The sequence below is a fragment of the Phragmites australis genome, chromosome 10, assembly GCF_958298935.1.
Source record: "Phragmites australis chromosome 10, lpPhrAust1.1, whole genome shotgun sequence".
NCBI classification, from domain to species: domain Eukaryota; kingdom Viridiplantae; phylum Streptophyta; class Magnoliopsida; order Poales; family Poaceae; genus Phragmites; species Phragmites australis.
In genome coordinates this window covers 1,591,618-1,614,960 of record NC_084930.1, presented here as the reverse complement: position 1 = coordinate 1,614,960, position 23,343 = coordinate 1,591,618, and the positions used below count along the sequence as shown (strand labels likewise).

At 42.1% G+C, this 23,343-nt stretch overlaps 3 protein-coding genes and 1 pseudogene across 3 annotated transcripts; 3 read left to right on the top strand and 1 right to left on the bottom strand.

Moving 5' to 3' along the window:
* The first annotated feature begins 51 nt into the window (after positions 1-51).
* Positions 52-823, top strand: LOC133883654 (uncharacterized; annotated as a pseudogene).
* Positions 824-3,563: 2,740 nt separating this feature from the next.
* On the bottom strand, positions 3,564-6,201 carry LOC133883528 (endoglucanase 18-like). The gene is made up of 6 exons (XM_062322876.1): positions 6,003-6,201; positions 5,625-5,908; positions 4,899-5,336; positions 4,640-4,784; positions 4,299-4,465; positions 3,564-4,138 (listed from the first exon to the last, which is right to left on the bottom strand). Exons 1-6 carry the CDS (start codon positions 6,199-6,201, stop codon positions 3,809-3,811), a joined length of 1,563 nt encoding a protein of 520 aa, XP_062178860.1. The 3' UTR covers positions 3,564-3,808.
* Positions 6,202-9,993: 3,792 nt separating this feature from the next.
* LOC133931260 (uncharacterized) lies at positions 9,994-13,516 on the top strand. Its single transcript, XM_062378109.1, has 3 exons — positions 9,994-10,241; positions 10,404-11,261; positions 12,824-13,516. Exons 2-3 carry the CDS (start codon positions 10,411-10,413, stop codon positions 12,993-12,995), a joined length of 1,023 nt encoding a protein of 340 aa, XP_062234093.1. The 5' UTR covers positions 9,994-10,241; positions 10,404-10,410; the 3' UTR covers positions 12,996-13,516.
* A 1,302-nt stretch (positions 13,517-14,818) lies between these two features.
* On the top strand, positions 14,819-18,709 carry LOC133883183 (translocon-associated protein subunit alpha-like). Its single transcript, XM_062322415.1, has 8 exons — positions 14,819-14,993; positions 15,685-15,846; positions 16,090-16,140; positions 16,793-16,881; positions 17,442-17,519; positions 17,669-17,872; positions 18,281-18,352; positions 18,434-18,709. Exons 1-8 carry the CDS (start codon positions 14,924-14,926, stop codon positions 18,476-18,478), a joined length of 771 nt encoding a protein of 256 aa, XP_062178399.1. The 5' UTR covers positions 14,819-14,923; the 3' UTR covers positions 18,479-18,709.
* Positions 18,710-23,343: the final 4,634 nt, after the last annotated feature.

The window sequence follows — 23,343 nt, the reverse complement described above, 5'->3', positions numbered from 1 at the left end:
ATCAATAAAACGGCGCCAAAAACCAGAAGACATGACGACGACCATCTCCGCTCCGCCATGAAGCACCTCCTACTCCCCTCCCTGCTCCCTCTCCTCCACCGCCCCTCCAAAGCCGTCCTCCTACACGCTCGTCGGTGCGACTGCATCCCCAACGGATCATTCGACGGCAATGGCGACCCGTCTCCGACTGCCTCCGGGTCGTCCTCCGCGGACACAGTCACCCAGCCCTCGACTCCCTCCAGCTCCAAGCCCACCGACATCAAGAACCACCTCAGGACAAGGAACCAGGCCCGTCGGATCCAGCTGGATTCCCCGGCGACGCCGGTGACCCCGAAGAAGAAGGCCGCAGCGGGGGCGGCGGCTCCGCGGATTGAGAGGCAGAGGGGGAAGAAAGAGTGGGAGGAGATGAGCCTGACCGAGAAGACCGTGGAGCTATACGTCAGGGAGAAGGGGCTGCTCTTCTGACTCAACAAGTTCGCCTACACCTCTACCTTCATCATGATCGGCACCTGGGTCATGTTCCTTCGTCGGGCCATCGCTCGGACTCTACCAGCTCGACGCGCCACCGCTGCCGCCCACTGTCGTATTCAGTGGCTAGCTGCTGAGGAGCGCCAGCTATGTTCTTGGTGAGTTGAGTTTTCGATCTAGATAGGTAGTGGATAAGGAAAATGTGAAGGGAGAAGAGGTTACAAATTTAAGTAAGTGTTGCTTAATTGCTTCAGTGAGCTGCTGTGATGTGTGTTTTGTTACAACCAATGGAGGAATGGATTGCACTGTGCAGTTTTGGAGTAAAAGTTTCGATCTTTTGCTGGCCACTGTGAATTGCGGACACGTAGTTTTGGAGCTTCAAGACACATTGCATAATTACTACTGCATCCTAAATTCCTGATTTATCTTTGCAAACCTGATTGGTTTTGTATATAGAAGTAATTAATTTTTGTATGTTTTGGGTGCAATGCTTCATGATTGAGGTTGGGAAATTTGGATAATAGGATCAAGAGTGGCGACTATAAAATGAATAGACGTTTTAATAATTTTTTTATGAAATTGATAGTTTTTTCTATTCAAACACTCAACACATCTTTAAAAAAAATCATAACAGAACGCAACAAAAATACGCAGTGGAACCCTAAGTCACTAATCTAGCTACAAGTGCAAGGATCTCTCTAAAGTCCATCCTCTCAACCTGAGTGAAATCCTAAGTCACTAGTCTAGCCTTATTTCTCATTACAGATCTATGCTCCACCATTTGTTTTTGAAAACCCATTTGGTTTCTATTATGTGAACATTAGAGAGTGGCTCTACAAGGATAAAAACTTGGTTTCTCTCAAAATTTTCAAGCTCTTTATGGATGGTATTGATCCGACTCGAATCAAATAAAATATGTCCAACATCATAGGCTCAAAGAAAGCAACGAATGCAGAATCAGTAAAATTAGCAGAAGAAACAAATTTGAACCTCGTTACCCTCTCATTGTTGCCACCGTTCATTGTCTGTGGAGAGTGTCGCCGCTGAATGTGTTGAGGAGCCTCACGCTGCGAGTATACCTCCCTCTCAAACACTGCTGGTACAGACTCAAAAGCAGCTGAAGTGAAAGTAGAGGCTGCAGGACCCTCTGCTGAAGTAGAAGAAGTAGGAGACAGCTCTAGAGCAGGTATAGTCAAGGGAAGTAGTAGATATCCTCTTCATCACCAAGAGCTAGAAGGCCGTCATCTGTAAAGATGCTCTCACTTATCTTCTGATCACCTGCACACTCAAGGACAGAATTAGCATAGGGGGTTGACTCAGCAAAAGTCATATCACAGGATTCTATTATAGTGTTAGTGTCAAGATTCTAAACCCTATAAGCATGACTATGAAGAGAATACATTAAGAAAATACCATCGAAAGATTGTGACTCGATTTTGTTAAGATTGTCATGCTTTAGGACAAAGCACCGACACCCAAAAACTCTTAAATGCAAAACCTTCGACTTTCTCCTAAAGTGCAACTCATAGAAGTAAAATTCAAGATCGAGCGCAAGAAAATTTGTTTGAAATGTAACACGTTGTGTTAATGGTCTCAACCCAAAACTTTCTAGGAGTCCTATGCTCATCGAGCATCGTCCTAGCCATCTCAACTAAAATCTTGTTCTTTCTCTCAACCACACCATTCTCTAATATTACATAGGATAAACACTCATTCTCTCATTCTCTAAAATCCTAACACAATGCTCTTATATGGGTAGCACGGGAGACTCAAATGACTGGTTACTTCTCTCTTATAGCCACGCCCCTCTATTTATAGGCATAGAAAACTTGACCTCCAAGTTTTCTATCTTTTTTTTCAAAATACTCCTCTATTGTAGTACACTCATATCTCTCATCGAGGATATTTTAGTTTATTTTTTCTCTATTTATTAGATGGTCTCGGCACCTTCACGACTTATCTTTACCTCGACGCAGGCTTTACGATGATATACGTACTCCTGCAGTCCTCAAAGCGTGACTAGCTGCTATTTGCTTCCACATGAAGTAGACGCTCCGATGATGATGCGTGCCCTCCATCTTGCGATCTTGGCCGCCGACAAATCTCTCCCGCTCCTGATCCCTCGGGCCGCCTTGTCACTTGCACTGGCATGTCCTTCGTTTGACTTTGTCAACACGCCGTGTTCATCATCTGTTTCATATCTTGCTTAACCTTCATGTGTATAGTTAGGATTACCCTTGACTCTGTCTGACCCTCCTTGATCGTCCGACACCAAGCACCCGCTTAGCCCCAATCACCCGTCATTGACCGCCAAGTTCCATCCATCACCTGCACACCTTGAAACAAGCAAACAAGTTTCTCCACACTCTAAAACATCTTCAAGTTAGCATAAAATTAAAAACTTCAACTCAAAAAACATCCGATGTGTTCTGCTCCTAAACACCAGATCATCTAGGTGAGTGTAACACTATCTATTCTATTATATTTTGCTCTCTATAAGAAAAGTTACAGCAAAAACTTTCGGTGATCTCATATCCATCACTGAATAATCCGGTGTGTGCCAATCCAACGAACCACCCTTCTGCAACCTCTCTACAACAAAAGATTCGGTGCATTCTTCGGTGTTCACAATCTCAGCATCGAACTATCCGCGTACATAATCAAACTTAGCGCAAAAAATCTCCTCTATGTAGAAAATACACCGGCGCTCTCAAAATCCATCACCAGACCATCCGGTGTTTGCTTTCGTTTTTGTTTCAATATTGAAAATTCTCCGATGCTCACTTCACCGTAACACCGGATTATCTGATGTGATCAAAAAATCACACATCGGATGTTTCGGTGAGGTATAATTCCCTAGACTCTGAAACAGTCTGCTCTACTTTAAATTTTGGTTAGCCATAAATAAGATTTTACACACACGAGCTCATGCCAACTAAAATCATTTTAAATACAACATTATCAACGACTTATAATATACAAATAAAAGTATATTTGAACTTGATTTCTCAGAGATAAGGGGTCATGCTGCTGTCGTTCCTTTCAGAAAAACAGAGAAATCTTACAGAAACAATTTTGAAGTTTAAAGAGCCCATTATGGACAGGAAATGGAAAACTAAATGTAATTCCTAGTGATTCCTGCTCTCATATACAAATCTCTGAATGCTTCCACGATAACCCTAACACTCACTGATCACTTTGAGCTCAGCACTTCCATAGCATCTAGTGAGTAATGACTAATTCGTCAGAAGAATAAAGATATATATCAGCTGTAGTCCGACCACAAGGGCTTATCTACACAAGGAATCGATCGGTTAGAAAGAAATTGAGCAAGATGGAATCACGACAAGGACTGCGCCACGTTGGAAGAGGAGATGAGGCTGGAGAGCAAGCCGACGATGAGCGCGCTATTGTACGTCGTCGCCTCGTTCTGCCTCACGTTCTCCCTGTTGTCGACGAACGAGTCGTTCTTGAACGGCCCGCCCACCAGCGCCCCCGCGGCGACATTTGGATTTGGTTTGGACGACTTAAGCCACTCCTGGCCGTCGCAGCCGGTGTCGACGTCCGCAGGGATGGACGCGCCACGGTGGTGCACCTGTTGAGGGTAGCTGTCGCCATAGCCAACGAGGTAGCTCAGCTTCATCGGGTTGTCGCCCAGGACGTAATCGGCCTGTTCAAGATTGATGTGAAAAAGAATAATTCAAACTAATCCCTGCGCATAGTCATTTCTCGTAAGGTTGATCATGTTAAGTTCTGAACATAGCCATTTCTCTGTACAGTTTTGAGTAGACTGATATCTGCCAATGTTGGAGGCGGTTTGGTCGTGTTACCTGGGACTTGGCGAATTTGCGTAGATCGGCAGCCGTGAAGCTCTTCCCGCTGCAGGTCAGCTCCGTCTTCCCCGATGTCAGCATGTAGTCGCTGTAAATGGCGGCGAGGAACGCGGAAGCAACAGGGTGCTGAAGGGAGTTCCAGTCGGCGACGTACAGCAACCCCCCTGCACAATTGCGCATTGCATCGGTGATCATGCTATATCACTTGTGGCAATTATACTCTGTCACGTTGCGGTTGCTTGTTTGATCAATGCCAATTTCCAGCACTTGGAAACCGGAAAGGAATTTGTTTTTTTAGAAAAAAAAAGGGAAAGGAAGAAGACAGTAACTGCATTTACCTTCTGTTCTGAAAGCAGCAGTGTCTGAATCAGGGAGGAGAATGCACATGACGGCGTCGGCAGTCTGCTTGTACAACAGAAGCCCCTGGTCTTGTCCAACATCGGATCCATGTGAGGCAAAGAAGCTTACCCTTGACAAGAGAACCTACCATTCAAGGGAAATGTTGCAAAAATTCCACACCATAATCAACTTAAGTCACATTGCCAAGTTCCAAGAATCTCATGTCTTAAAGTTATCATCCATGAACTGCGTGATTACCTCGGTGCCGGCGCGCTTGTCGTCCCAGCTGAAGTACCTGGGGTTCCCCAGGTCGGCGAACTCCTTGCCGTTCTTGCCGGTGGCGTAACTCAGGTAGCTGCGGTTGCCGGTGGCGTGGTACAGCCAGCTCGCCGCCCACAGGAGCTCGTCCTGGTACGTCGTGGAGTTGTAGTACGCGCTGAGCTCCGGGAAGGTCCGCGTGTAGGCGCCCCTGTACTTGTCGGCGAAGGCGAACAGCCGCTCGGCGTGGTCAACGAGGGACGACGAGTACGTCCCGTTGATGGGTTTGTACACCAGCGACGCCGCGGCCATGGCGGCTGCGGTCTCGGCGGCCACGTCACTGCCGGGGGATTTCGCGGTGATCTTGGTGAGCGGCCTCTTCTCAGCCATTGTCTCCGGACGTTCCCAGCACTTGTGGTCTGCTTTGGGGTCACCCACCTGATGTTCAGGACATCAAATCCATTTTCAGAATTGATTCACTCGAGAGATAAATAGAAAACTGATTTGTTCATGACATGTACCGATGTACATCTGAATTTTGCTAGCGTCGCTCTCTTATCTATGTTCAGTTGCTATATTTTGCATGATTGGTATGCAATTTTAACTGGGCTCTTGAAACTTGGATCAAGTCAAGTACAGGAAATGACACATGGACATGAATTCAAATATGACCAAACAACCACATCGGAAAGGATCAGAGGCGAAATAATATGAATGCAAAATCACCTGGATGTAGAGGACGTCGTCGGACGGGTGCGCACTGACGAGGAAATCCATGATCCACTGCAGCGCGTCCAGGGCCGCGTCGCGCTGCTTGGCGGCGCGCATGGCCTCGCCGTACTCGAGGACGGACCACGACAGCATGGTGCCCGTGAACGCCATCGTGAAGCCGAACTTCATGTGGTCGCCGGCGTCGTACATCCCCTTGGAGAGGTCCAGCCCGGCCTCCTTGCCGTCGTCCAGCGCCGAGTCCCCTCTCCACGGGATCCCATTGTTCACCAGCTTCCCGGCTTCATCGATCAAGACATGCATGATGCACAACAACCATTTAGGTGACATGCAATTGGCATAAGATTTGAGATCGAGGAGATATCTGGCACGTACATTTCTGGACCTGGAAGAACTGGAGAGCGACGCCGAGTGCTTCGGCGTACTTGTGGTCCGGCAGGCCGGGGAGGGGGAAGACCTGGCCGCCGTTCCTGATGCGGACGAACACGACGGCGGCCGTGACCGCGAGCGCGAGAAGCGTCAGCACCAGGAGCCAGCAGCAGCACCGCACGCTGCAGCCGCAGCAATGCGCCATTGATCGCTCACGGAGCTTCCCGGCAGAAACTCGTCGCGAGAGGAGCAAGAACGAGAACGGACACGATCCGATCCCCTCTGTTGCATTAACTGATCGAGAATTCAACCAACAATTTGAACTGCGCGCCTCGGGAAGGAATTAACCGCCACGTACGCGCGCGACGAAGCAGCCAGGTGCGCCCAGACGTGCCGCCGGCAATGGCGTCGTGAGGTCGTGGGGAGTTAGAGGCTGGCCATGATCGTCTCGTCTCAAATCAGTTGCGGTTCCTTTTTATGGGTCAGCAACCAGATGCATGCAGAAATTTTTGACACCTGGACATATAATCACGAGCACGCACGGCACGGCTGAGATTGACCAAGGTTAGTTCAACGACAGTGCATTAATTTGATTTGTTCGATTATTCTGTCATTTCGCTAATTTAATTTACGCCTTTCCTTGTGTTGTTGAGCAAAATAACGTAATGGCCAAGGAGCCTAGCAAATCGAGCCCAATTTTATATTATATTATTATTTAAATGTTAAAAGAAGCTTCACTTTCAAAGCACAAAATTATCACGTTGATCGAAAAAAGAAAATAAACTAGGTCACTCATGCTTAAAAACATCTGACAGGCTAGCTTAAATTAAAGAGTTTTATATCAAATATAATTAATAAATAACTAAATTTAGAATTAAAAATTATGAAAAAAATAGCAATTCAATTTTCATACGGTTAGGGAAACAAAATATTTAAATAAAGAGTTTAAATAAAATAAAATATATACTATATAAAACACGAGTTGGTTCTCGTATCATCTATTCCTCCTACTTTTCTCCTATCTAATAAAAATCCATAAATTTGAATAATTTACTCACTTTTATTATCCACCCTCGTCCTCCAGCTTCTCGTCTTATTACCGGTTATAAATATATGACATATTTTACTAATGAAAATAAATTAAAAAATTATAAGAGAAATTACCAGATAATCTCATCTTTTTCGAATCCCATCTATAATTAAACTACAACATCCACATCTTCATATCTTGAGTTGGTACTTGATGTTATTGCTCCTAATATTTGTATTTTTGTTGCAACGCAATAGCACTTAACTAGTTAATAATAATAAAAGACTAATTTTTAATCAAAGATTATCATGACAAAATATTACAACGAGACTAGTCACATTATTAGCGTAGCCCACCTTGCTAGTTTATTGGATTTCTCAGGTAAATTTGATGGAAACTCAAGTTACATCTAGATTTTAAAACAATCTTTATCATTGTGTGCTTTCGCTAATATATGCTTCCGTTTGGAGTGCCAGCAGCTGAGTTGAGGAGTCTCTGTCTTCTGCGTATGGAGCTATAGACCAGTTTTTTTTAAAGAACCATGGGTAGGGAAAAGCTAATTTGCGGATATCCGCCTGTTTATCTTTCTGAGGACACACCCTCTGGTTCTTCCATCAAACATGCGGCCCAGGCAAATGGTAACAGTTTTGTGAGATCTCAAGTGCAAGTGATTTCCCTTGTTCTTATCATGCTTTTGCACCACCGTGTCTACAATATTTTTTTCCTATTAACTCGGTAATCGGTCGAATTGGACCGGTTACCGAGTGGTTTTTACAATTTATCGAGTGATTTTTTTGAATTTTTCGTATTGTCGGTAACCGTTCGGTTTTATCACTATTCGTTTGGTTTTCTCGATTTATTAAGTGGCTTTCTCGATTTATCGAGCGGTTTTCTCGATTTTCAGTGCAGTTCAATAAAAAATCCGAAAATTATCTTAATCTTGTAAAATCAATAACTAATTCATCTGAGCTTCAAATCAAGTGAAATAAATTTTGTTGATTTCCTTGTAACATGGTCTACATGATAAAAGTATTTATACTCATAAAAAAATTTAAAATTTTCTGTGAGAAAATGTATTTATTAAACCAAGTTAAATGCATAGTTTACTCTTTGCTAATCCAAAAATCATGAAACTAATTTTGTTAGTCTTCTTACATGATCCTATGCCTTTTAAAAATACATAAACTCATGAATTAGTTATTGTAATATGCAGGATTGTGTAAATATGTTATGACTAGATTAATTCATAACTGACCCATCACACCTAAAAAATTAGTGAAACCACTTTTATTAATTTATTTGTACTATTATTTATGTAGGAAAAATAATAGTAGACATGGAAAAGTTAATTATAATATTTTTTTTAACATATTCATTTTATACTTGTGAACTTTATAAAAATCATAGAGAAATTAATAAAACTCTAAATAAAGTGAAATCAATTTTAAATATCCTTTTAAGATACGTTCTGTACCAGAAAAATATGTATTTGTATGTTAAGATTTTTCTTAATATAAGTTAATAACTGTGCTGCACGCTTCAATTTTTTTCTTTTTTTAAACTTCCTCCCTGTATAATATGATGCAAACGATATTTTTTTTACAGAAGTTCTTAGAATTGTGTCCAGTTTTTTAAGGATTTTTTTGATTTTTTCAAATTTTTTAAATTTAAATTTGGTTACGGTTCGTTTTCTGGACCGAAATGTCCGCTTATGACGAATTTTTGTCGGTTACCGACCAATTTTTAACCGTGCCACCGCATGAATCAGGGTTCAAAAAACCGTCGGTAACCGCTTAAAAATCGCGGTTACCGACCTTCCCGGTCCGGTCCGATTTCAAAAACCGCTCGGTAACCGAAATTTGAATTCAAAAAATTCGAAAAAATAAAAAAATTTAAAAAAAAATCAAAAAATATCTTAAAAAATAATAGACATAATTCTAAGAACTTCTGTGAAATTTGTTTTCAAAAATAATGTCGTTTGCATCATATTCTATAGGGAGAAAGTTTGAAAAAATGAAAAAAATTGAAACGCGCGGCTCAATTATTAACTCACGTTAAGGAAACGTGTAACATGCAAACACATATTTTTCTTGTATAAAACGTATTTTAAGAGAATCTTTAAAATTGATTTCACTTTATTTAGAGTTTTATTAAATTCTCTATGATTTTTACAAAGTTCACAAGCATAAAGTGAATATGTTAAGAAACATCACTGTAATTAATTTTTTCATGTCTACTATTATTTTTTCTACGTAAATCATAATATAAATAAGCTAATGAAAGTGGTTTCACTAATTTTTAAGGTGTGATAGGTCAGTTATGAATTGATCTAGTCGCAACACATTTACACAATCATGCATGTTACAATAACTAATTCATGAGTTCATATATTTTTAAAAGATATAGGATCATGTAAGAAGACTAACAAAATTAGTTTCATGATTTTTGGATTAGCAAAGAGTAAACTATGCATTTACCTTGGTTTAACAAATAAAATTTCTCACAGAAAATTTTGAACTTTTTTATGAGTATAAATACTTTTATCATGTAGATCATGTTACAAGGAAGCCAACAAAATTTGTTTCACTTGATTTGAAGCTCGGATGAATTAGTTATTGATTTTACAAGATTGAACCCTGTTTTAGGTTTTTTGTTGAACTGCGCGGAAATTCGATAAAACCGCTCGATAAATCGAGAAAACCGAGCGGTTACCGACCCAAACCGCTCGGTAACCGACCGAATCAAAAATGCGAGAAAATCGCTCGGTAACCGACCCAAACCGCTCGGTTACCGAGAGGGCAAAAACATAATTTTTTCGCAAAAATTTAAAATTTGCCGAATGAATTTTCTCCGAATTTTTTTGAATTTTTGACCGGTAACCGCGGTTATCGTGAATTTTCGGTTACCGCCGGAGCTCGGTAACCGAGCTCCGGTCGGTAAATGAAACCTTGCGCATGATATGCCATCATGCGCAGGGATACGTCGACCGGCGTGGCAAAGGCGAAAACCCGATCAGGGTGGGTAGAGGAAGAGCAAGCAAAACCCAATCAGGGTGGGTAGAGGAAGGAAGGAAAGGGGGAAAGGCGATGGCGAAGAGAAGCAACTAGCGACGCGAAGCCGAAGCACGGCAGGCGAAGAAAGCAAAGCAACACCACCGCGACGGAGCCCATCCGACCCGCCGTCGCCACCTAGCGCTCCTCGCCTTCGATCGGAAGGTATGACTCCCCAAATCCCCACCATTCCTCGCGCAAAATCCATCCAATTACTCGCTCGTCCGGTCAAATTCGGTGATGCATAGATCCATTTTTACTCGACCCGATTTCAAATGCGTTCGAGAGGTGATGAGCAGTGCTCCTGTTTGCTTTCCCCAATTCCAGAGGTCTCATGGAGCAGCGTACCTCCCCCGATCGGAGCGACGTCCCGGTCGGGGAGTGCGAGTGGAGGGAGGAGCTGCGGCAGCAGCAGTCTCAGGTCGACGCGCTGCGCGAGAGGCTGGTGGAGGTGAAGGTCGGGATGCGGTGCTCCGAGGGCGACTCCCGGAGGGAGCTGGAGTACCTGTGCCGCAGGATGAAGACCATCGCCACGCTGCTGGCGTACCTCAAGTCCAAGGCCAGGATCATGGCGATACCGCACCTCGCGCACACCTCCTGCGGGATAAGGCACCAGGACGGCGTGGGATACGTCGACCGGCATGGGGTGCGGCTGGCGGATTGGCCCAAGGGCGCCGAGCCCGTGTCCTGTGGAGGTTCGGATGACAAGATGATGGTGGAGAGTAGTGGTGCTCCTGAGCATGGTGATGCCAGTGAGGGGGATTTGGATGTGGATGACATTCTCAAATCCATCCGTGTGGTAACGGATGTTATGGAGTCACTTGTGAAGAGAGTAATTGTGGCTGAATTGGAAGTTGTTAATGAGAAAGAGAAGGTGAGGATGGGGTTAGAAGAGATCAGGAGGAAGACTTTGCAGGTTGAGACCATGTCTGCGAAAGTCGAGGAGATGGAAAAATTTGCAGTGGGTACAAATGGTATGCTAAATGAGATGAGGCAAAGGGTTGAAGATATGGTGCTGGAGACCACTCGGCAGCGGCAGCGTGCTGCTGAAAATGAGCAGGAGCTCAGCCGAGTGAAGCAGGATTTTCAGTCGCTGAGAACTTATGTTAGCACTCTTGTTAGTGTCAGAGAAACTCTTCTCTCATCAGAGAAGCAATTCGAAACAATGGAGAAACTTTTTGACAGGTACTTTTGCAACTATTCTAGTATTCTTCTGTGTTTAGTTATTGCTGTTATTATGTGTCTGCTGTCAAGGTCAATTTGCCTTGGAAACCATCTACATTCTGGTAAAGAACTTGAAGAAATGGTCTGGTGATGGACGACTTATAAATATTTAATTCCATCTTCCCATTTTTTGAGCAAAGAAGCAGGGCAACTCATTCATTACATAAAATTCTGGCAACATTGCCATGAGAGGATATGCAGCTAGTGCTACACAGAATGCTTTTACAATTTTCGTTCTTTGATGCATTAGTGACTCTAAAGGCTTGATTTAGTTCAGGAAAACCCACAAAATGTTGTTAAAAGTCAGCTAGTATCCTAACAGCATCATGAGCCCAACTGCTTTTTACTGGGGTCATATGCTTATCTCCCTTTGAATTTCCTTAATGACATTGCATCAACAGTATTTTCTTCCAAATGCACAATGATAATACTTTGTAGTTCTTACTGTCTTGTACTATATGTTGGCATGAGTTCTGACTGCTGCTCAGAGTGTTTTCTTCTGTTAAAACTTCACCCTACTATTGGCTAAGTAGGCTCTACTGCAGTATCTGTATTCTATAGGGCTCTGAACTACATCTAGTATTCAAATTACATCTTCAGCAGGCTTTTCTATCACATATCTTCACCATTTTCTTCATTCTTGATAATTTCTGAAGGTATTTCGTGATGCTGATGCTTGCTTTGAATCCAGATAACTGTCATGCAATCTTTGATTAAAATTGATACTCCTTGATCTGATAGTGACTGTTGTCAGCACTCAGAAAATATGGTGTTAAAATAATGTAATGCGGTAGCACATCCAATTCGGTTGCTCCAACTTCTCACTTAACTTTAGAAGTTTGTGTTTTCAGTTATGTCCAAAATGTAATGGATATTCAATGATCAAGAAGATGCACAGGTGATGCTAATCGATTATGTCCAAAATGTAATCGATTATGTCCAAAACGGATATATAATTGAGTGGTTGACTCTAATAGCCTGCTCTTACTGGCTGCATCTGGTAAAGAATGCCAGGTGATGCTGCTTTTTGAACCTGATAGGTCTTTTAGTTTGAGATCTGACATTTAATAAGCTTCCTGCTACTTGTTTACTCTCAAAACTGGACATCTAGTTGAGAAAATGCCCATGAGAGGTTGAGAGGTAAAAAACATGGGAAATCACATTCTAGGAGAGGAGGAAAAATCATATGATATGTCCGTTGTGACATTGTCTTCTGCCTACATTCTTCTCCTTTTCTCTACTTGATAGTTGATACAGGTGTAATCAGTTTGTAGTGGTGAACTCCTCCTCCAACCACATGAAAGAAAAGTCCATGATCTTGTTGCATGTGCATGAACAAATTTGTTGGCATAATGGAGAGAGGACGCGTTGGTACTTGGTATTCTTCCCACTGTTAGTCTTTACTTTACTGCATGCGGATAATAGTAATGGCAGATAATTTAGAAATCCGCCAGGCAAGTCTCTCTATATCCTATCCTTTACCTGTAATCAATCCGATTTTGAGTTCTTGTGTTTCCAAACAGGCTAGTTGCCAAGACTAACCAGCTTGAGAGTGAGAAAGCTCAGAAAGAAGCCGAAGTCCAGAAGGTAATGGAGGAGAATGTGAGGCTACGTGCCATGCTTGATAAGAAGGAGGCGCAGCTTCAGGCGATGAGTGAGCAGTGCAAGTTCATGGCGCTGAACCACCGCAATTAGCTGGTGATGGACCTGAGGCGGCTGCCCTTGCGCTACTGATGTACCTTACACACTACAATTACATTGTTGTGACAGAGAAAGAAAAACAAGAACAGATGCCGTGAGGTAACTCATGCTACAGTCTAGTTCCAGGGCTGTGGCTCTTGACGCAACCAATTGTTTCTTTTGGTGTGCTGGTCTGCTGGAATTGTAACTCTCCTGAAAAAAGTGTGTAGTGTAGAATACTGGAAGCAGTCTGTCCCATTTCGTAAGTTCACTGAGCTATTGGTATAGTTTGGTTGATAAAATAAGGTAGTTTAAATTTTTATTTTTAATTTAAAATAAAAAGTAGATGACTCAATTAAATATCTTTAATCCACTCACAGTTCTATATCTAAGATTTATTGGAGCTATATTTGATCAGTTTTAAGAAATCTTAGATCTAGAGCTATACCAAACAGAGCTATCCCTGTGACATCAATGTGTTTTCGCGTTGCTTTAGCCTGCTATTAATAAGGGGAATTCGCTTTTTTGCCACTGGTGATCCTCGGGTGTCATTCTATTTGCCGCTCTGTCTAACATGTATAGATTCAAGACGGTTCGTATATCATCTTAGCAGTAATTGTTACTTTCTGAAAGTGACAATTAAACAACTATCTCTTTTGGTATTGCTGGATATGCTACAGTAATACTGAACATTTGTTGTAGCAAGGTTGAAATGTAGGTATGCTCCTTTTGCCTCTCTGCTTCTATACGCTTCACACGTGTAATCGGATCATATACGAACAGATATAACTCATTTAGTATCTTATTTCATATTTTTTCTTGGAGTCGAACAAAAATAATGTCGGATAATTATTTTTTCATTTTGTATCATATCCTATATTTTTTTCTTGAGTCATAATCAGAGCGGATAGTGTCGCGAGCTTTCGATTAGTTTGATAGATGAAATTTTTTCACTCCACTGGTATCTCTACACAGGACATTAAACAATATAGCTGTGTAATCAAGTAAGCACAGAAAGAGTGATCACTAAGATGTGAAATAAGAATATTTAATATTATCTACTTACAGATATGTATCAATTAATCTATATATTATCATATTATCGTATTTTTAAGTAAGATTATAATAATTTTTCTTATAATATCTAACATTTGGATATTTGGGATAGATACAAATCATCCTGTATTTTATTTTTTTCGAGATCTAGAATTCGACACAGATAATATCAAATAATTATTTTATTTTATATTTACTTTGCAAGCCCTTCAATCGGTCAGCAGGATGGAAAATATCCGCCTGTTTTCACCATACTCTACACCACTGCAGTGGTTCGTTCAGGCAATTTGTAGTGGGCCCCACCTATAAGGGGATTTACGCTTTTACAGCACAGATCACGATCGATTGACGCTGAATTGAATGTGTCAAAACAAGCGATAGCAGGAAACCTAAGACTTAGATCCTCTGTATTAACGATGGATTAGTGCAGAGGATCACAGTAAAACAAATATATTGCTACAGTAGCTCACGTTAACTAATCATCAATTACTGTTCTAAACTATTTAATGTACTGTACATAGTATTTTTGTATTGTAACATTTTACTCCGGAACGCTCTCGGCCGATCGAACGACTGAGATTTACCACTACTACAAATGACTACTGGTTGTACAGTAAAATGAGTTTAGTGCTACAGTAATATATCAATTAATCATCAATAATGGTTGTTATAGTGTCCAACATATTGTACGGATGTTTCACTGTAACATTTACTGTAGTTCAGATCGAACGGGTACAATTTACCACAACTACATATCAGTATAATCCTCTACAGTGACTCCGCGGCGACTGCTACTGCTCCTTGTACCCGCACGCCCGGCCCTCTCCTCCCGCACACAGACACAGAAGCGCGCGAGCCCCCTCCGATCCGATCTGGGCCGGACAGCCATGGCCATTAGGGTTTGGCTCCCCGCCCTTCTGTTCGCCTTCCTCCTCGCAGCTTCCCCATTCCTCCAAGGTAACGACAGCCGTGTGCACACCGCCGCATCTCCCTCTTCTCTCTCGCTTCCGCCGATCAGATCCGCTCGTGGACCTCGCGCCGGAGCGGTGGTAGATCTGTGCGCAGTGGAGTTGATCGGGCTTTGGTGCTAGTATAGTTGGAGTAGATCGGTGGTTTTGAGAGGGTTTTACGGCGTTGGTGAGACGCAGAAGTGGGATCCTAGATGCGACGGGTTGGGGCCTTGAGGAGGGTTTGTTGGTAGGGTTTTGGGCGAAATTTACATTAGGGAATTATGCAAAGCGCATGCGTCTGTGCTTGCATGTCGAGATTGTGAATCCATTCGAGGAATTAGTGCGACACGAATGGTTAGAAATTCATTTTAATTTAACTGCTCCAATGATGTAGTACCCACATCGCATACCTTTTAATCATCTATTACAAGTCTCTCAGGTGGATTTTGTTTCTAATGTTGAAGGCTATGTTTCTATTGCTGTAAGGATGCCTTATCCTGTTTCACGCTAGCGTAGTTTTTTCATGCTGAAAATTTTGGGGCCTATTGGGTTGACTAATAGAATAGGTTTTATTTTGTGCATTTTTTCAACTAATTATTTCCTATTATCCATTTCCACGATCGATATGACTCCACATGCACTATTCTTTCCTAGCTTGTCTGTTCGGACTGAATTGAGTTTCTCTTTCCTTTCTACAGTTGCTAGAGCTCAGTCAGAGGAAGATGCTGCTACAGCTGAGGTTGTTGAAGGGGCTGATCTAGGAATCGTGGGTGATGATACACAGGTTTCCAGTGATGAACCTTTAAGCCCTGCTCCTGGTGTAGACACAGTATGTGTTTTCCCCAAAAATGCTGGCAAAAGTGAGTATACCATTTTAAAGTAATATACATTGTTTATCTTATAGTTCAATTTCTGTTTTTATCACCTACGATAACTCTAAACTGAATTTGTTCACTTTGCTCACCGGGTAGAACTCCATTAATATCTGTAGGATGCAATGCTACCTTTAATATTTCCATGTTCTAGGGCAACCCTTGAAAACCTGCATCTTATCTTTTCACGAGTTCAGTAACCAATAGCGTATCCCTCTTCCTTGGTTGCAGTTGTGCCAGCAGGTGAAGAAACTGAACTACTGGTTGGTCTGCAAAATATGGGTAACCTATGATGCTTCCTCCAATTTCTTTCTTTCTTTTTCTCTAGCACATCAGTGTAGGATTAGTAGTAAGCTTGGGCTGCTTCTATGTACCTTGAATTTGGTAACTGGATGTTCCATGTTCATGTGTTCTGTGAACTGTTTGCTTTATGTGTAGTAACTTGCTGCAAGTTCATGTTTATTTGGGGTAGCATGCAGTGTTTAAAATTGTCTCAGTTGTTCAATGCTCTGTCTGGCTAGCTTGTATGTAACTAGTTTTGTGTAACCATCATGTGTGTTATCACATCATTAGAAAAAACTGGGTTTATGTTGGACCAAATGGAGAGCAATAGGTTGCAAGACATGCTTGGCCCTTGAAAGCACCAATTTGAGGTTTCTTTGGTGATGAATGCTCGCATAGTGTTCATCTCAAATCAAATTATAGGTTTAATGCATGTTCTTTTGTGGCTAGAAGAAAAACCAAGACCCCATGTACAAAAGAATAGAGGCATGATTATGTCAGTGTTCACAGTTTGTGGCACGTGTATATGAGCAATCCCCCCCACCCCCCTTGGGCTATGTCGGTTCACTGTTTTTTCGCCTTTAACATATCAGTATCATGCTAATTCCTGTGGATGGTTGTCTTACACCCTTCGTTTACATTGTATTTACAGGTGAATCAACTTTGAATGTTGTTGTTGTCCGTTCAACTCTCCATCTTCCTTATGACCATCGTATGTATGGCCAAAACCTTACTGTTCAGGTAAGTAATGAAATAGAGGCTCCTTATTTCTTGTTATCTTAGTTATCAGCTGAAGTAACTGAAACTGGCACCGGTAGATATATGCATCAAGCATCATCCAACCTTCTTACTCATTCATCATATATTAAATTTTGTTTGCTCGAGAGGTATTTTTATTCTATTGTAGTGTTGAGACATGATTGTTGGGAGTTTGCTCTTACTTTGTTGATTTTTCTCTGGCCTCCACTGAATGAGGTTGACCTGGTGAGCCAGGGTTTGGTTGATGGCGGTTGGGTGTGTTTTGGGAGTGTGGGGAGCTGGAGGTGGAAGATGTGGGAGATTACAGGGTGGGGGAGTGAAAGGTGGTGAAAGTATGTGAATCCTTCTAGGATTTGCCAATATAGGAACTAAGAAGGTGCTTGAGTGGAATGAAGGTGCAACCATGCAGGAGTAAGAGATAGAGCTGGTGCTTGGGAATCAGGGGGATTAAGGTGGACAAGTTAAGGCACATGGTTTAGAGAGCGCATATTAGTTTAGAAAGACTATTAATAACCTTATTATTTCATGTCTTCTTTCTACAGAATTTCTTCAATGCATCAGTTCCTGTCTCTGTGCAAGCAACTTTCCCCTATACATTTGTTGTGAGCAAGTTCTTGCAGGTTTGTCATTCACTATCTTAATTTTTCTGTTACCTTTGAAATAGCCTGTCAGTTCACAATACTAATGTTTCTTTTACCTTGAAACAACTAATGCAAATGATGATGCTCACTTCTTTATATTGTAAGATCTAATGCTTGTGTCCTTGCAGCCTGGAGCCTATGATCTAGTTGGTTACATAGTGTATGAGATCGATCAGCACCCTTACCAGAATGTATTCTACAATGGCACCATCGAGGTCGTTGAGTCTGGAGGGTTTCTCAGTGTTGAGTCTGTGTTCCTTATTACCCTTGGAATTGCACTTCTTGGTCTCTTCGGATTGTGGGCATATGGCCAAGTTCAGCAGCTCTCAAAGGTAATCCCTTCGTCTAACTTCTAAATTTCCTTAGTAGCATTTGTCTCTTAGTCTCTTTTCTTCTGGAAACATCGGGAACCAGTAATATAGGTTGTTTCTTAGTGATTTACCTGAATCCCCGTGAGTTAAAGTAGCTGAGAGGTTATTGTTAATGGTTTCTTGACCTCTGGTGTCGCTGGATGTTCATTATAGAACAAAGGGGTAAACTAATCCACAAACTCAACTCGTGCACTGATGCCGTGTGGTGCATAGTTTGTTTTTAACGCTCATATTTTTCTCATCAACTTGTTTCTGTGTTTACTAATATACAAACTGAAGTCGTACACTGATGCTGTGTGGTTAATTTGTTTTTGGTGTTCGTTGTAGAGTCACATATATTTTTCTCATTAACTTGTTTCTTGGCTGTAGAAAACAAAGAAGGCCCCCAAGGTGGAACTGGGAACTGGAACAACTGATGCCAACATGGATGAATGGCTGGAGGTGCATTTCTGCTCAGCAATTAAATCTGAAATGAGACCCATGCCAAGGACTGACTAATATTCATTCCCTTTTATCTTGCAGGGTACTTCATTTGCGCAGGGAAGCAAATCCAAGAAGAAGAAATAGATCTGAGGCTCTTGCGACTAGTTAATCATTTCAGTATTTAGAATGAGGCAAATGAGGGTAGCCGTCTTCACAAATGACTTTTGCAGAAGATAGATGGGAACGGAGGTGTTCAAACTGTAGTTTCGTGGCTGCACATCTTTGTTGACACTGTTATCGACCTTATTGTGTACTTTACATGGAAGTTTTCTTGAAACAAAATTTTGTTAAAAAGGTATATGCAGTCGTATTGTATGCATTGTGTACTTTGCATGTATAGTGTATACGTATCATATATTGCAGTTGTATTGTATGTATTATGGTAGTTATACGAAAATGATAGAATATTAGAAGTCTATTAGGGAAAAAAATAGGGAAAGGAATGTCGTTGAAGTGTATGAACTCAAACGGAACGAATTTAGTAAGGGAATTCCTCTCAAAAGGGATTTTAGGATAAGAATGAACGAAATGAAAGCAAACGGTATAAGATTGGTCTAATGGCGGGTCGAGCGTCGAGTGAGTTGGGTGACGGCAAGAGGCTCGTAACCATTCGAGTGGGAACAAGATGTAACTGTCCCTCGGTGGCACGAGATGTAAATTTTACAACTAATTAGTCAATTACCAAACTAACCTGCCGGTTCGGTTTGATCTATACTAATATCACTCGGATTTCTGATCTTATTTGAACTGGGTGCTGCCAAGCTTAACATTTGTCTTATCATTATAGCCCTAGAATTTCCTGAGCATGGAGGATGGAAGATTCGTGGTTCATCTTCTCGTATATAATGGTATCGATCATCTATGCCACTTGTACCGTATCAGCTGCTGCCCTGTGAACTGCCTTCCAAACACTGGCTGAAATGCTGCCACTGAAACTCGATAGGTTCAGTTGTGTTTCTTGGTGAGATTATGCTATAGCTACACGCATCACCTGTCTTTGCTTTCTTCTTCCTTCGTAGTCTGATCTACACAAACAGCGCCGTTGGTGCCTGCAATTTTGCGTGACAGGATAAAATCGCGAGGGACTGGACATACAGGATATCATGGAATTCCTCCCTTGTGCAATCAAAGAATTTCCATGTAAATGCCTCGGTTTACCTCTAAGCACACGGCGTCTAAGGTGAGCTGACATTCAGCCGCTCCTTGACAAAGTTGCAGCAAAATTACCAGGTTGGCAAGGACTGCTGCTAGCTAGATCAGGAAGGCTGACCTTAGTGAATACAGTCTTATCATCCATCCAACGTATCACCTCACCATCTTGCCCTTAAGACCGTCCCAAGGGAGCCTCTTCACGGACGAGAATCCCTTTCACGAAGAGATTTTCGTTCCCTTCAGCATTTCAACTGTTTTTCTTCACGGTTCATGTCATGAAAGGATTTCTGAGACCATTCCTTCTAGGATAAGATTCTCTATTCTTTCTCTTCACGAATCCCTTCAAAAGAAAACTGTTAGAGATAAGAGAAAATAAAAGGAATGAGGACGGGGAGGAGAATCAGGAAGGAAATGAAATGAAGAGAATATAGTTGCGAATGGTCTAAAGAAACGTGCATTTCGGCAAATCAGTAAGTATTGATACCGAAGGAACTTCCTCTGGAAAGGAGCAGCAGAGACAAATGGTGGAAGCGTGTTTGCAGGCCGGATAAGAACAACTCCAGCAGAAGCTCTATTCGGAGCGGCATCCACATCCACGTCAGAGCAGGTCATACTCGCTCTGTATTTGCGCTTCAACAGAGTCAGCTTTGAGCTCTACAGTGATGCGGCGAAGACTCGTGTAACGCCCCAGGGTCCTATAACCCAGATCGCTACCAACCATCATCTACAAACCTATCCAACATAGCAATTATTTGAAATTTTGGCATAGTTTCCTTTCAAACCGTCATTTCCCTGCATAAGCAAAAGCAAACTTACACAACAACATGGAATTCATAACCGGAAAGATAGCCCTAACAGTTCAAAAGCTAATACTCGATACAACTCATGGTTCAGAACATTACACCAAAAGAGCCATGAGCTACAATCGATCAATGTAACCAAGTAAGGCGCAAAAGGATTACGGATACAACTATGATGTAGTTCAAAAGTGAGCTAAATATGATCATTATCACTATGTGCTGCTACTTTCCCCTTCCACAAATGCCGCATTCAAAAGTACCTAAAAACCAAATAAACACAAGGTGAGTAAAAATACTCAACAATTACAAAACTAAACCGGAAGAACAGATGTGTCAATAACACCAAGGAAGAACGAGAAATTCTGAGGTTTCTTTTTCCTGGAAGACAAGAATAAGCCCCGTAGCTTCCATTCGAGACGGACATCCTAAATTTCAACAATAAACCACGTAGTTTCCATCTGAGACGGGCATCCTGAATTTCCTTTGCATTTACCGATAAAGCTGAGTAAGTAGGGCCATCACTTACTCATAGGAACATGAACATAAGAACTAAATTGCACAGCCAGTATTCACCGAGAACTTGAATGGAATGTAAAGGAATACTTGAACTAGAAACCAGAATCTTGAAACACATTCTTAAACTTGAATCACATGAACAATAGAAACAACCAATGAGCAAATTTGTGCCAACAGACCGGTTCATCATGCACTTTCCTTAACCTTGGTGCGAAGTAGATCTCGCATCGCTAGTACTAACACTTCCGAAACCTATGGAACAAGATTGTATTCAAAATCTACTCCATAATACTCACGCGAATCTACATTGGATGTCGAACTACGCTATCTAATCGAACTCTAAAGGGAACACGCTTAGAACCCCCCCCCCTCAGTCGGAAAACACCCTTCCTGGTGGTCCAACAGCTCCTCAGGCGGTCTGACCACCAGAATACGCAGTCCCTAAAAAGTCTCTGTCTGTCGACGGTCTGATAGCGCCATCTCACTATCCGACCATGACCTTGGGCGGTCTGATTGTGAGAAACACTCAGAACCCTCAAAACTCTGTGTACTATTGGTGGTCTGACCCCCTCGCTCGCCGTCGGACCTCTAGAACACAGGAAGGTATGTTGACTGCTCTGCGCTATTTTGTGTATAACTTTCAAACCGCTTATCCAAATATGACAAATAAATACATTTGGGATATCTCGAGAAAATTATCTACAAATTTCATGTTGCGCAAAAATCCAAATTCTACCTCTATCGCACCTAGATTTAAAAAGATCGATTGCGTAGGTTTTCAATTCCGGACTACGGTACAGTTTCGGCGATAACTTCCCAATCGCTTATCCAAATTGAATGAGACCGGCCCATTAGAAAGATACTGGCAAGACCTATAACTTTTTTTTTTGGCACCATATTGAGATTCCATGCTGTTTAATCCTAGAATTTCGATGAATATATCGGCATAAACCCCGGGTTCTTTCCAAACCAACTAACAGCTCCAAAACCTATCCAAAATTCAAACTAAAATGTGTATTCTCCTATGGAATCCTAGAGAACTTACCCAAGATCCTTGTTGTAATTGGTAACCTTTAGTTGGGGAAGAAATCGGAAGGAAAAGCTCAAAGAAGAAGTCTAATAGTTGCTGAAAATTCCAGAGCAAAGTGGGTGACTAATTTGATTTGGAAACCACCTAAAAGTTCATGCATGCAAGAAATTTTTGGGTGTATGGGGAGCTAAGAATCTAGGGAACGCCGTAGTATAGCATGCATACCTCGAATCTTGTTGCTTGAGGTGGGACTTAGGGAGAAATGGGGGAAAGTTTAAGGGAGAGGGAAAGCAGCTCCTGCTGTCTTTTGTTCTGGCCGGTTGGGAGAGAGCACGTGAGAGTGAGGGAGTGAGGTGGAGAGAGAGAGAGAGAGAGAGAGAGAGAGAGAGAGAGAGAGAGAGAGAGAGAGAGAGAGAGAGAGAGTGCTACAGCTGCAGGTCAAAGAGAGGGAGTGGTGTGAGCCGATCAGATGGGCCCCGCATGCAAGAGAAACAAGTCTAACTTAGCTATAGATTCTATTCCTTTCTCTCCTATTTGGATATTCACGTGGTAAACGCCGTTTCTTTCATAATTTTCATATTACATCGTTCTTATTACATTGCCCAAAACTCGGGTATTAACTCGCCCCCCCCCTCCCCCCTCCAACAGAATTCGTCCTCGAATTCATCATTCACGTTACACATAGAGGGGAAACGACTTGATAAGAACAAGAACACCACTACATGCTCGACATGAACAACTCCGGATATTTCTCCCACATGCGTGACTCAAGCTCCCCATGTCGCTTCACATTCAGTCTGATTTCTCCAAAGAACGTTGACAAACTTGAGTGTCTTACGCCTCAACACTCTTTCGGATTCTTCCATAATTCTCATAGGTCGGGATTCGAATATCATATTCTGTTCAATGGTCACTAGTTCTAACATCAATGGTCACTAGTTCTAATGTCATATGATATTTAGGATCTCTCGAATACTTTCATAACATGGAAACATGGAATACATCATGTATGCCTCCCATCGACTCGGGTAACTCCAGGCGATATGCTATCTTCCTAACTTGTGCAACTATCGGGAATGGGGCCGACGTATCTTGGATTAAGCTTTCCTTTGGTGCTGAACCTTACCACACCCTTGGTAGGAGACACCCTAAGAAGCACCTCATCTTCCTCCTGAAATTCCAAATTCCGTCTCCTAACATCCACATAGCTCTTCTGCCTACTCTGGGTGGTTAACATGTGTTGTCGTATCTCAGCCACGTGTTGCGTCGACTGCTAAACCCAATCGGGTCCCAAGACTGCCCTCTCACCTACTTCATCCCAACAAAGTGTTGATATGCATTTCCGTCCATAAAGAGTCTCAAAAGGTGTGGAATGTATGCTCACATGATAACTGTTATTGTAGGCAAACTCCACGAGTGGCAAATGTTCTTCCCAACTGCCTTTCCAGGAT

What these genes read in the sequence shown, in the direction of transcription:
- LOC133883183 (XM_062322415.1), top strand. Translation starts at nt 14,924, where the DNA reads ATGGCCATTAGGGTTTGGCTCCCCGCCCTTCTGTTCGCCTTCCTCCTC. An exon ending in CCCCAAAAATGCTGGCAAAA is followed by an intron (nt 15,847 to 16,089) that starts GTGAGTATACCA and finishes CCTTGGTTGCAG; the next exon opens with TTGTGCCAGCAGGTGAAGAA. An exon ending in GCCAAAACCTTACTGTTCAG is followed by an intron (nt 16,882 to 17,441) that starts GTAAGTAATGAA and finishes TTCTTTCTACAG; the next exon opens with AATTTCTTCAATGCATCAGT.
- LOC133931260 (XM_062378109.1), top strand. Translation starts at nt 10,411, where the DNA reads ATGGAGCAGCGTACCTCCCCCGATCGGAGCGACGTCCCGGTCGGGGAG. An exon ending in ATGGAGAAACTTTTTGACAG is followed by an intron (nt 11,262 to 12,823) that starts GTACTTTTGCAA and finishes GTTTCCAAACAG; the next exon opens with GCTAGTTGCCAAGACTAACC.
- LOC133883528 (XM_062322876.1), bottom strand. Translation starts at nt 6,201, where the DNA reads ATGGCGCATTGCTGCGGCTGCAGCGTGCGGTGCTGCTGCTGGCTCCTG. An exon ending in GTTCTTCCAGGTCCAGAAAT is followed by an intron (nt 5,909 to 6,002) that starts GTACGTGCCAGA and finishes TGATCGATGAAG; the next exon opens with CCGGGAAGCTGGTGAACAAT. An exon ending in ACGACGTCCTCTACATCCAG is followed by an intron (nt 5,337 to 5,624) that starts GTGATTTTGCAT and finishes CCTGAACATCAG; the next exon opens with GTGGGTGACCCCAAAGCAGA.